Source organism: Mus musculus, chromosome 10, assembly GCF_000001635.26.
Source record: "Mus musculus strain C57BL/6J chromosome 10, GRCm38.p6 C57BL/6J".
In the NCBI taxonomy this organism is placed as follows: Eukaryota; Metazoa; Chordata; class Mammalia; order Rodentia; family Muridae; genus Mus; species Mus musculus.
Genome location: NC_000076.6, coordinates 75,734,642 through 75,747,231, shown reverse-complemented (window position 1 = coordinate 75,747,231; position 12,590 = coordinate 75,734,642). Strand labels below are relative to the sequence as shown.

General features: G+C 49.1%; 1 protein-coding gene across 8 annotated transcripts in view; it reads left to right on the top strand.

Annotated features, from left to right (window-relative positions):
* Positions 1 to 12,590, top strand: part of Cabin1 (calcineurin binding protein 1) — a 118,248-nt gene that overhangs the window by 17,126 nt on the left and 88,532 nt on the right. For all 8 annotated transcript variants that reach the window (XR_001779404.2, XR_001779405.2, XR_380334.4 and 5 more), the window contains 9 exons: positions 458 to 744; positions 1,835 to 2,003; positions 3,894 to 4,030; positions 4,770 to 4,987; positions 7,134 to 7,212; positions 7,719 to 7,906; positions 8,869 to 9,021; positions 9,717 to 9,911; positions 12,024 to 12,266. Coding sequence is in view for 3 of the 8 variants with exons in the window: in NM_172549.3 (NP_766137.2) it covers positions 458 to 744; positions 1,835 to 2,003; positions 3,894 to 4,030; positions 4,770 to 4,987; positions 7,134 to 7,212; positions 7,719 to 7,906; positions 8,869 to 9,021; positions 9,717 to 9,911; positions 12,024 to 12,266 (1,669 nt within the window). In the remaining 5 variants the exon portion in view is untranslated. The remainder of the gene's footprint in view (positions 1 to 457; positions 745 to 1,834; positions 2,004 to 3,893; positions 4,031 to 4,769; positions 4,988 to 7,133; positions 7,213 to 7,718; positions 7,907 to 8,868; positions 9,022 to 9,716; positions 9,912 to 12,023; positions 12,267 to 12,590) is intronic.

The following is a 12,590-nucleotide window of genomic DNA, read 5'->3' as shown; positions in this document are numbered from 1 at the left end:
GTTTGAGACTGACTAAGCCGCCACAATGAGACTCTCTCAAGCATACATACTGTACATACAAGTTCTGCCGGTACATTTTGAGTCTTTAAGTTTAGCATGTCCTGCCATCAGTGTTGTAATCCAAACCCCTTGTCCCTCAGTAGGCACCATACTCAGATCATTGCCACTGTGGTGTAGAGCTCCTCTCCTGGCCCTTCATAGCAGGTCTGATGCTGGGGACAGCATCTCTGCTTCGTAGGGGATGATGTAATGAAATAGAACATCAGGGGTCTCTGCTGAGGTGAGGAGCAGGAAGATATTCGTTCTCTGCACCTGCTCTGGCTTGGGCTTCTCCATTTTAGCACATATTGGATTCAGCATTTTGTTGGTTATAATGATGTCGTCACAGCCGTGTGAACGATTCTGCCAAGTCTACCCAGGTGCTGACTGTGTGTGGGGGCCCTTCCTTTCCCTGCAGGTGGAAGTGCCTTGGGGAGAGCTTGCTTGCCATGTACAGTCACCTCACCACCTGTGAGCCCCCGAGGCCCAGCCTTGGGAAGAGGATTGACCTGTCTGACTACCAGGATCCCAGCCAGCTGCTAGCATCCTCTGTAGTGGTTACACCTGTCAGTGTGGTCCAGCCAAGTCCTATTTGCACCAATCCAACTGTTGCCGTGGCTGAGCCTGTGCTCTCCTACACCTCTGTGACCGCAGCTAGCTTCCCACTGCACAGTCCCAGCCTGCTGGACACAGGCACTCCTATGGGTGAGCAGACTTTGTGGCCTCACATTCATGAGAGCCCGTGTGGTAAGCCCAGCAGGAGCAAGAGCAGGAGGCCTTGACATCTCTGGGGAAATTCATCCTGCTGGAGCTCTAGCTTCCAGGTGGCTCAGTTGGTAAAAACACTTGATTTAATAGCATAAGGACTGGAGTTCAAATCCCCAGCACCTATATAAAAAGCTGAGTGCAGTGACAGAGGCCTAGAGTCTTGGTGCTGGGGAGGTGGAAAGAGGGGGATCCTGGGAACTCACTGGTCCAATGAGAAACTGTCTCAAGAAATGAGGTGGCGAGTGGCCTGAGTAGAAACCAGAGCTTCATAGAAAACTGTAGCCTGGCCCCAGGGCATAGACCTGCCTCTTTCCCTAGCCAGTCATGGTGGCACACACCGTTAATCCAGCACTCGGGGATCATAGGCAGTCAGATCTCGGTGAGTTCTAAGCCAGCCTGGTCTATAGAGCGAGTTTCAGTATAGCTAAGGTTACACACAGAGAAACCCTGTCTCAAAAGAAAAAAAGTGTCTCTTCCCCTCGTTATGTCTTTGCTGTTGGTCCTCCTGTCTTGCTAGGTATATGCATTTCTAGGTCTTGGATCTTAGAAAACATTAAAGTCATTGCCATGTGTGGTAGTGCATTTTAATTACTAATGGAATTGTAAAAAGTTTGTACCATAAATTCCCATGCAGTTTTCTGATTTTTCTTCCACAAAAGAACACTGGCAGTTAGAGAGTGACTGTAGCACGGTCGGTTAGTTTTCTCAGATGCATGACTGAGACTAAGCTCCCTTTGTTCTCTATATAATTCATGGGTCTCTTGCTCTAATCCTATCACTGGGTATTTGGTGGGTAGTGCCACTCACTCTGCCCACCCCAGGAGTATGGACTGCAGGGCCCAAAGACTCTGAGTGTCCTGAGCTCTGGCCTGAGGTCTTTTCAGCTCCAGAAGGGTAGGACCATTAAGGGACTCAGGACTGCGTGCTGTTGAGAAGAAAGATGTCGGTGGTGGTGGGTTGTAAAAGAGGAGTCCAGTGGGCCCTTTCCTGCCATTGTGCAATGGTTTAATTATCATTCTTTGTGAAGGTGATGTTTCTGGAGGAGATAAGTCTAAGAAAGGGGTAAAGCGTAAGAAGACTGTAGAGGAAAGTGGAGAGACAGCAAAGCGGAGGTCTGCCCGGGTCCGAAACACCAAGTGCAAAAAAGAAGAGAAAGTGGATTTCCAGGGACTGCTAGTAAAGTTCCTGCCGTCCAGGTACTGGACACTTTGTGGTTTCTCTGATGTAACTGCAAACTGCTCTTCTTTCTCTCAGCAGCGCTTTTCAGCCTATTCCCACCCTCCCCACCGGTGCCTCCCTTGTTCCCCTTGATGCTTGCTTGAATAGAGTGTGTGGATGTCACTGAACTGAGTGCTTGGATTTTTCTCACCTCCTGAATACAGGAGCTGACTGGTTTATCCATTGGGGACTGGCTGCTTCCTGATTCTCACAAGATGAATGAGTCAGGAACGTGTAGTCATGAGACTCACTTTTTCTTGGGGTGCTTCAGGGCCGCAGCAAATGCTTATGGAAACCCCTGGAAGGAAGCCACCTGTTTCTCAGTGTATGTGTGCCTGCCTGGCTTTATATTGCTATTAGTTCCATTGCATTCTGAGAAGATGGAGCGTGCTCCTTCATTGTATTGGTTCTTCATGTTCCTCAAAGAATTCCAGGAGAGAAGGTGCCAGCTCTCTGAAACAGGAGGGCCTGGGCCCCTACTTCTGTCCTGGGTTTTTACTGCTCCTGCTCTGGCCCTGCTGTTCTTCAGGAGCCCCAGGGGCTCTCTCCTGAGCCTGTTTAGGATTTATTGTGCCAGTGGGCATGCTTCTTGGTGCCCCACTTTTGCTTTCCCGGGAGAGTGCGCTCTGATCCATCATTCTCCTCCCCAGCATCTGGGGGCATACTTTTGGCTTGCCAGGACTTTCTCTCATATCTCCGGTGTCTTCGTCTTTCTCCCTCCACTGTTACTTGAGTAGGGTTTCATCAGTACTCTGCCCAGATATCTCAAGTCTTTGGTTGTCATTTTGACCAGTGACAGTTTATATCAGTATTGTTTCTGACAGTGCAAGAGGAATCTAGAGGCTTTAGCAGACTTATGCATCCATTTTATATCAATACACTTAACTGCTCTTTGTTCCCTTCCTACCATCTCTCCCATGAGGGTGCAATTCTTAGAACTAGGGCTGTGTTTAGTGCACAGCTAAGACAGAGCCAAGGCAGAGATGTGGCGCCATCTGCTGGTTTCTCCTGAGATGCATTACAGGAAACAGCTGCTCTTTGGAAGAGTGAAGGAGTGTCTTGGAGTGGGTGAAATCTGTCTTCCTCTTCGCCCCACTGTCATACCCTGGCTCTTGTTTCTTGCCTTGTGTATGTGGAGCTGTGTCTACTGTATTTGGGTCAGTTTCTGTGAGGTTCGAGTATTCATTACTTTGGGTATTCCTATAACAGTATAGCAGCTTGCTTGCTGGAGTGTACATGCAGTTAATGTGGGGTTTATAGGTGCCCTGAGTGTTATGCTGTAGAGGTGCTACAAGGGTGGCCAAAACATGGTCCTTAGAAGAGTCTGTAGGGTGGTGCTGCAATGTGAGGAGCTCAGATGGGTGTGCCGTGTCCCCACGCTGGCAGCCCCGAGGCCCCTCAGCACCTCTGCCTTTGTACCTGGTCTTGAGCTTCTGCTTCTGCTTAGCCCTTCCTTGTTGTCAGCCCCGAGAGTATTCCCTCTGACTCTGCTCTCCAACGCAGAGTCCCCGTGGCTCTGTCTGAAGCAACTGCTTGGTGCTGGTCCTGATGTGGGCCGTTTGTGTTTTCCCTGCTCATGATCCACCTCTCCACCGAGGAGATGAACTCCCTGTATTTATGGTTGTGTGCCTGGCGCATGGCTTTGCTCAGCAGCCATCTGTTGGTGGCATAAATGAACAAGTGTGGGAACGATCAGTCACGGAAATCTGGAGAGACGCAGCGGCTCCTGGGGCCTGGGTGTGGATGCTCTCACCATCTGTTTCAGTCAATGCTATCTTGGCTTGATTTAGTTGCTCTACTAGGAGGCGTTGGGATGCTCTGTCACAGGGAGCGGGATGGCTGTCGTGATTTTAGCATGTTTCATGTAGGTTAAGAAAACTGGACCCTGAGGAGGAAGATGATCCATTTAATAACTATGAAGTTCAGGCAGAAGCCAAACTGGAGAGCTTCTCCAATGTGGGACCTCATCGCCTGTCCTTCGACTCAGCCACATTCATGGAATCTGGTAGGAGTGGGCAGTGTGCTCTGTCACTGCTGGGCAGTCTTCCTTCCATCAGCCTGGGACCTGCCTGGCTTCTGCTCTGCAGAGTGGTTCTAGGGTTTCATAAGAGTTGGAAAAAGGGCTGGAGAGATGGCTCAGTGGTTAAGAGCTCTGACTGCTCTACCAGAGGTCCTGAGTTCGATTCCCAGCAACCACATGGTGGCTTACAACCATCTGTAATGGGATCTGATGCCCTCTTCTGGTGTGTCTGAAGACAGCTACAGTGTACTCACATACATAACATAAATAAATAAATCTTTTTTTAAAATTGGTGGAGGAGCTGCCTGTGGTCAGCTGAGGGATCCAGGTGCATACTTGCTGTGCTCCTGAGGCTGTAGACTTAACACTGGATTGAGAGGCTTGCCTTTGAAAGTTTAATGTGTGTTATCACGTCTATTCTGTGTGTACCATGTCCCACACACTGTTTTGTGTGTATGATCTCATTCACTGCACATGCAGCACTGGCCAGCCCTTTTGGTGTTCATCTTAGACATGTGAACTTTGAGAGGCTTGTTTACCACTGACAAGGGTTGGAGCCAGCATTGAACCCTGGTAGCCTGGCATCAATACTTCAGTGTGACCTTAGCTTCATGTAGATTGAGTGGGGGAAGCAGAACACAAACTGTCCTCTTCCAAAGAGAAGAGAAACTGAACCCAGGAGGGCCTGTTGATTTTGGTGAGGTGGTTTTCCTTGTGTGGACAGAGAAGCAGGATGTGCATGCGTTCCTGATGGAGAACCTGACCAACGGGGGCCTCCTGGAGCTTATGATGCGTTATCTGAAGAGCATGGGCCACAAGTTCCTGCTCAAGTGGCCCCCAGGGCTGGCGGATGTCGTCCTTAGCGTTTACCACAGCTGGAGGAGGCATAGCACCAGCCTGCCCAACCCATTGCTGAGGGACTGCAGCAACAAGCACATCAAGGTGAGTGCCTCTTAAGGCTAGTGTCTGGGTCAGGGAGCCAGTGACTGGGAGCTTTCACAGGTCCAGGGCTGATCCAAGTCTAGAACTTGGGCCATTGTGTAGTTTGAGGCAGGAATCTCATGGTCTGTCTAATGCCTGGAAGAGCCCTAATGACTGAATGGAGTACTTTGTTACCAGCCAGTTCTATCAGTGGCAGTGCAATAAAGTTAAGATACTTGAACCCAGCTGCCAAGACATCTGGACATGAGGAAGAAGCCATGGGGAGGGCTTCTAGTGTTGTTTACTGAGATGGGAGTGGTGCCAGGGAAAAGAAAAGGAACCTTTGGCTATATTTGAAAAGCTAGGATCCATTACTAATTAAAAAAAAAAAGGTTTTTGTGTGCATGCATGGTTTTGGGGGACTTGTCCATGCTGGATAAATACTCTACCACTGAACTGTATCTCTCCAGCCCTGTGCATATATTTATTAGCTGGGAAAACAGTAGCATAAAAGCTAAGGTGGGCCTTTAGGGGAGTAATGGGGCCTCCAGCAGTTGGGAGCTGAGCCTTACTCAGCCCTGTCTGCTGCATTCTCTATCCCAGGCTCCTGCTGTAGTGTTTTCTAGAGCTCAAGGAGACATAGGCTGTCAGGCCCACTTCTCTTCTTGAAGGTAGAATGCCAGATGCTGAGGTAGGAAAACAAGAGCCATCAGTGTCTGTTTTCATTATTTTTTTTTGTTGCTGTAATAAGACACCATAACCAAGGCAAGCTAGTAGGAAGGAGGGTTTCTTTGGGGCCTGCAGCTCCAGAGGGCCAGGAGGCCATCACCATCATCAGGGAGTGTGGCAGCAGGCAGGCAGGGAAGGTACTAAGCAGCAACTGAGAGCTTCCATCTTCACAAATAGCCAGGAACTCACGCCTGCCCCCAGTGGAACACCTTCTCCCATAAGGCCATACATTCTGATTCTTCACATACTGTTTAACCAGTTGGGTATAAGTATTCAAACTTATGAGCCTATGGGGCCATTCTCATTCAGACTACCACAGGGCCCATTCCAGGTAAGATTTCTGGCTGAGAGTCAGGCTGAGTTGACATGCCTGTAGAGCCATTGCTTCCTTGCTGAGCAAACCTCACTGGAATACCTCCAAGTAGCTTTTCCACACTGGCCTTGTTCCCTCCAGGAACAGTGTGAACCAGTAGAGCCAGCTTTTGGACTCTAGAAGTGGGGCCGACCTTTTCCTAGCTGTGCCGGTTGGCAGTGCCCTGTCCCTGAGTCTTAGCTTCCGTAGTGCTCTGGGGATGACACATCACACTGCTGGTACTTGTGAGTGTTTAAAGGTGGACAGCCTGTGTCTGGTCTGCTGCAGAAGTAAGGCAACAGGTTGCTTCCTCCCTAGGTAGAGCCATCCCTTGTTTTATCTAAACATCTTGGCAAGTAGCCGTTGATTGTTGTTTAGTAACTAACAGGTGGAAGGAAGAATTGTGTTTTCATCAAAAGTAAATCTAGGCGCTACAAAAGATGGCTCAGTGGGTAAAAGAGCTTGCTGTACAGCCCCTGACAACCTGAGTATGATCTTGGAACCCACGTGAAGGTTCTCTGATCCTCCACACTCGTGCCACCACACCGTACTCACAGTACACGCATGCACATGCGCAGTCTGACCCAAGTGGGGAGCAAAGCACTGACTGCTCAGTTCCCAGCACCCACGTGGAGGTGCAGCCATCTGTACGGGGATCCGACGCCCTCTCCTGGTGTGTCTGAGGGCAGCCATAGTGTATTCATGTACATAAAATAAAGGATTCTTTCAAAAAAAGAGGGAAAAATACATAAATAAATAAATTTTAAACAGGTTTGTAAACAGTAAATATTCTGGCTGATGATGTAGCTCGGTTAGTAGAATGTTTGTGAAGCATGCACAAAGCTCTGCGATCGATCCCTCAGCCCTAGAACAAACATGGTGGCCCACGCCTGTAAACCCAGGACTCAGGAGATGAAAACAAGAGATACAGAAATTCAAGGTCAACCACTGGTCGCAGAGTCATTCTAAGGCCAAGCTTGGGATACATGAGACCCTGTCCTAAAAAAAAAGTTAAATTTAGACAGCCACTTCATTATTTGGCAAATCTTTGTGAGTTTATCGCTCCCTGTGCTTCTCGTCCCACAGGACATGATGCTGATGTCTCTCTCCTGCATGGAGCTCCAACTGGACCAGTGGTTACTGACCAAAGGCAGAAGCTCCGCAGGTAAGAGGCATCTGCTCCTTAGTGTGGAGATTTTCTGGACCCCAAAAGGCTGAGGGAAGGAAGCTAAAGTGGGGTGTTGGGTCATGCAGTGTGGGTGTCTTCTCTGAGATGGCTTTTAAGTATCTCTGGTAAATCCCCAATACTTGGGAGGTGGCAGCAGAGGCAGGTGTGACACGCACTGCTATTGCTGTTATTTGGGACCTGAGAAGCTAGAGTGCTAGCTTTGGAGTGACTACTCAGGGCTGTGTCTCAGCAGTTCTCTCAGATCCAGCTAGTGGCTTCCACCTGACAGAGTGCGCATGAGCTCAGTGCAGTCAGGGAAGTTCGTGGCCCCCTTCCTCGCAGCTCCCATGGTCTGTGCACCCATACTGCCTGAGCTCCCCTCTGGCCTGCTGCTCACAGGATGACTCGGTGCCTCGTCATGGGAGGGCTGGAGGTGGCCTCTGGGGCAGGAGGGTGTTGGGATGGTGTACATGAGAGGCTCACAGTGCTCTGATGGTTTTTAGTGTCTCCCCGGAACTGCCCTGCTGGTGTGGTGACAGGCAGGTTTGGGCCTGACTTCCCGGGCACCCACTGCCTGGGTGACCTCCTGCAGCTGTCATTTGCATCATCTCAGCGGGACCTGTTTGAGGATGGCTGGCTGGAGTTTGTTGTCCGTGTTTACTGGCTGAAGGCACGTTTCTTGGCACTACAGGTTAGACCCATGCTATTACAGGGAGGGAGGGCAAAGAATTGGCCATATTGAGGAAATGTACATCCATAGCCCTACTGGGCTTGGTCTGAGGACATGGGGTATGGTGGGGAACTGCGAGCATCTCAGCAGCCCAAACATGACTGCCTTTCTGGAAAGTACCTCAGTGCCCACCACAGAGCTTTGGGAGGGATTCTGTGTTCCCTAGCAACCCCTACTCAAGATTGCCTCGATTGACCCTTTCCGTTTTCCTGAGAAAGCTCAGGCAAGTATCGGGGATGGAACAGAGCTCTCCAAAAGGAACAACTCATCTGTGTTTGAGGGTTTGAGGAGGCTTCTCCTTAGAGCCTAGCTGGGAAGGCCAGAGTGACTTGGCAGTTCCCCAGTACCAGTCAGTGCCATCAATTGGTGTCAAAGCCTGTGTCAAAGACAGCCAGATCTCAGCAACTGCAGCAGCTTGGTCTGAGGGAAGCAACACACTTAGTATGGAGGAGGATATCAGTTCTACACTTAGGACAGACCTTGATTTTAACTCCAGGTCTGCATGACATCTGGCTGTGCTAAGCTAGCATTGGTGTCTTCACCCGTGACACGGGTTAGTGATCCTGCGTTTCACAGAATTGAGGCATGGGTCGCTCATTCACTTACTCAGTCAACAAATATTTGGCTAGCCCCACTTTTCTGGAAAGCCTTTTTTGGGATAGAGTAAGAGGGTAGCAATACTGAGTTATAAAATCTAGCTTTGTGACACATGTCTGTAATCCTAGCACTCAGAGGGATGGAGTTTAAGGCCGATTTGCATTAGTTAGTATCAGATCAGCTTGGATTATGGGACCCTGTCTTTAAGCAAATAAGCAAAAACAACTTAAGGGTGTCTGCATCTAGACCAGGAATGTGTGGGACCTGATATAACACAATTATTTCTCTACTTTTTGCCCCCATTTCTTGGTTTTTCTTCTGAGCAGGGAGACATGGAACAAGCCTTGGAGAACTATGATATCTGCACAGAAATACTGCAGAGCTCCAGTGCTATCCAAGCCCAGGCAGGGGCTGAGCAAGGGGACATAGTCATCCGGCTGCCCAACCTTCACAATGACTCCGTTGTCTCTCTGGAGGAAGTGAGTGGAAGCTTTTAATGGTATTTTCTTGGTGGAAGCCTTATTCTGAGTTGATCTATCAGATCTACCAGATCTGATCTGCTCCTCTGGAATAAGAGATGCCCACGTGCTGAGCAGAAGGTCCTGGAAGGGGAGTGAAGCAGGACAAGGAGCTTGTCCACCATCAAGTGTGGAAGTTTTGAGCAAGCATGGAGTAGAAGTAGTTGTTCCCCTCTCTTTTGAGCAGTGGCAGCCCTAGCAGAGATGGAGGGATGTGCTAGCTATGCAGACCGTGCTGGCCTGGCTGTGGGGTGGAAGAACAGGCAGCTGCTGGTGGTCCCCATCTTGCTGTGCCCCCTCTGCCTGCTGCAGTTCCTTATCTGTGATGGGTTCACATGGCTCAAAGTAGCTTTTAGATTCCTCTGCCTTTGAGTGTTTTAGGTAGTCCGTGGTGGTTCAAGTTTGGTTTGCTGAGCTGTGACCGTGAAGCTTTCACACTGATACTATACCGCGGCATTAATGTAAACCTTTTTGAAGGCGTGTCCGCATTGTGTGGACACTGATATGTGTTAGGTGAGGGGCCCTACTGTTTGGGTAAAATGGAGTGCTGGAGTGTGAGCTTGTCTGTCCTGTTCGGATGGGATGACTCGGGCAGTGGCTAAGTCCGGGGAAGAGGGGAGGGATTCTCCCAGACAGCGCTTTCGGGTCCTTTTCAGATTGATAAGAACCTGAAGTCTCTGGAAAGGTGCCAGTCCCTGGAGGAGATCCAGCGGCTGTTTGAGGCAGGTGACTACAAGGCTGTGGTGCATCTGCTCCGGCCCACTTTGTGTACCAGTGGGTTTGACCGAGCCAAACACCTGGAGTTTATGACGTCCATTCCTGAGAGGCCAGCCCAGCTGCTTCTGCTGCAGGTAGGTGCTTACGCTTGGGCCCCACTCATGTTTATATTGCCTTCACTTGTGTATGAAACAATAACGAAGAGACAAGTGGGAGCTTAGCCTAACACCGAAAATGATGCCAGGCCAAAGACATGGTCAAGACTGGGATAGTGTTAGAACCTAGGAGTTTAGATTTTATTATTCGGTGGGATTGCAGTTTTGCCACGGGAGGAAAGAATGGTTAAGATATCCTCTGTCATTGTTAGCACTCCCGTCCTGAGTCGGATTGACACAAACATGGCCAGCCTGTCTCCTTCTGGTTTATGCACTAACACCGCCTGTACATCAATCTGTTGGCTCTTTCCCCTTTGGATCGGAAGGAGGGCAGAAATATTCCAGCCTCTTCTTCATTTGGTGTTTAATCGTTACCTTTCTTGAACTGGGAACTACCGAAGAGGTGGAGCTGTGAGAACAAATGTTTCTTCTCAGCCATGGTCAGCGGGAGGAGAGATGGTTTAGGAGAGTGGAGAGGAGTAGGAGGGTGCTTTGGCTCCTGGCCTGGGCGGTGGGTGAGGCAGGACCCTCCTGAGAGCAGTGAAATGTGTCTGACACATCTCTGTTCCACTGAAGGGTACTTAGAATGGTAGTGTGTAGAGGGGAGAGCCAGTATGCTGAGTGTCAAAGAGGAGGGCCGGGGCCAGCCCTCTGTAGGATGGCACCCATGCTCAGATGTTATCTTGTTCCTGTCAGTAGATGTGGCTGGAACCTTTTTTTCTTGGGAGAAGTGTTGCCCTGTATTATGTTCTGAGGACTGGGCCATACACTGGGGCTTCTGCTTCTAGGAGTAAGTGATTTCCAATTGTTGCTGCCTGCTTTCTTACTGAGTAGAGTGATTTTTTAAAAAAAAATAATTAAAGATTTTTTTTTCTCATTGGATCTCCCCCCCCCATATGTCATTTGCTATTATTAAATCATGACTTCATTTTTGTTTTGTTTTTATATGCAGTGCTCTCAGTTTTTAATGTTGTCAGGATCTGTTCACGCTCACAGGTAGAGGCTGTGGTTTTCTTCACTGTGTGTTTGTGTCATTGTTCCTAGGTTGGGACAGTGCTCATCTGCTGTTCCTCAGAGTGCCTGGCAGTGGCCAGGAAGGCTGTAGAGGGGAGGAGGGAGCCATGCTGCCTGCAGCAGCGGTGCAGGGATACCCTCCCTTGCTCACCCACAGCGGCAGCCATGTTGAGTGGCTTGCATATTTTAACTTGGCTGCTTTGGCATTTCTAGGGTTGAGCATCAAAGTTGGAATCCTTCTCACGGTGAAGGGATAGGATACAAGAATGAGCTCCCAATTTAGCGAGCTGCTTTTTATGTTCCTCAGTATAGCTAATAGTTCCTTCTCATTCAGTTAATTTTTAGATGTTGCTATTTTGGGTTGTTAGTTATATTTTTTAATTGTACATTGTTGGTTTGTAAGAATCCTATTGATTTTTGTCTCTTTATTTTGAACCTAGTGTCTTAATGAAGTTCTTATTTCTTTTTACTGTTTTCTGTTTATTTGTTTAGGTATGTGTTAGTATTGCCCACAGAGAGTAGCAATTTGGTTTCAACACTAGTTGGCAGCTAGTCTTCTGCTTGTTTGTTCTTTCTGGTCTCGAGCCTTATGTTCTGTTAGAGCAGTGGTTCTCAACCCTCAAGATGCATTTGGGGGTCAAGTGACCCTTTCTCACGGGTCACATTCCAGATATCCTGCATATCAGACATTCACAGTATGAACAGCAATAAAATATTTATGTTTTAGGGGTTAGGGTTAGGTTAGTAACAAAGGGAATTAGTCATTTGGTCTCAGCTCTGCTACTTGCCAGCTACATGGTCCAGTTCATAGAGGCCCAGATTTATAAATGGGAAGATTAGGCACAAAAGTAAAAGAGTTTTCTAGAAGCCCCCTGGCGGGTGGCGTGCCATATTATCATTGTTCCCAAGTCAGTGTGCTCGTGCCTGCTTCAAGGCTGTGTGGAGCTGCTCTTGTGGCGGCTGCTCCTGGGTCTTTGGTCCTATCCTTTGTTTTCCCCCAGTCTCAGACCTGAGGTCCCAGTGTGGTGTGTCAGGGAGACAGCACACCCCTTGTTTTGTTTTGCTTCTTGTGCTCAGGACTCATTGCTGCGGCTGAAGGACCACAGACAGTGTTTTGAATGTTCTGATGTGGCTCTGAATGAAGCTGTCCAGCAGATGCTGAACTCAAGTGAATCTGCAGCCAAGGAAGAGTGGGTGGCCACAGTGACCCAACTGCTGCTAGGCATCGAGCAAGCACTGTCGTCAGACAGCAGTGGCAGTATCCTTAAGGAGTCATCCTCGACCACTGGCCTTGTCCGCCTCACCAACAACCTCATTCAGGTAACCCCAGCTCTTCTTGATCCTGTGCTGTCTCAGCAGGCGTGTCTCTGATAGCCCTTCTGAGGTTCACTGCTACTCACCAAGTTATGTACCCGAGGGACACGTTGGCTTCTCTGGCTAGGACTGTGGAGTGTGAGGAGGCAGCTGCCCACAGATACAGACCTTCTGGGGCTGCTTCCTCTAGAGGTTAGAGTTGATGTAATACTGGTATAACAAAGATCCTCAGACATCCTGTTCCAGAGGGGCAGAGGTAGGCTTAGAGCAGAGGTTCTGTCTGCATTTAGTGTGCCAAGAGGCAGAGTGAGGACTAGAGTCCAAGTCTGG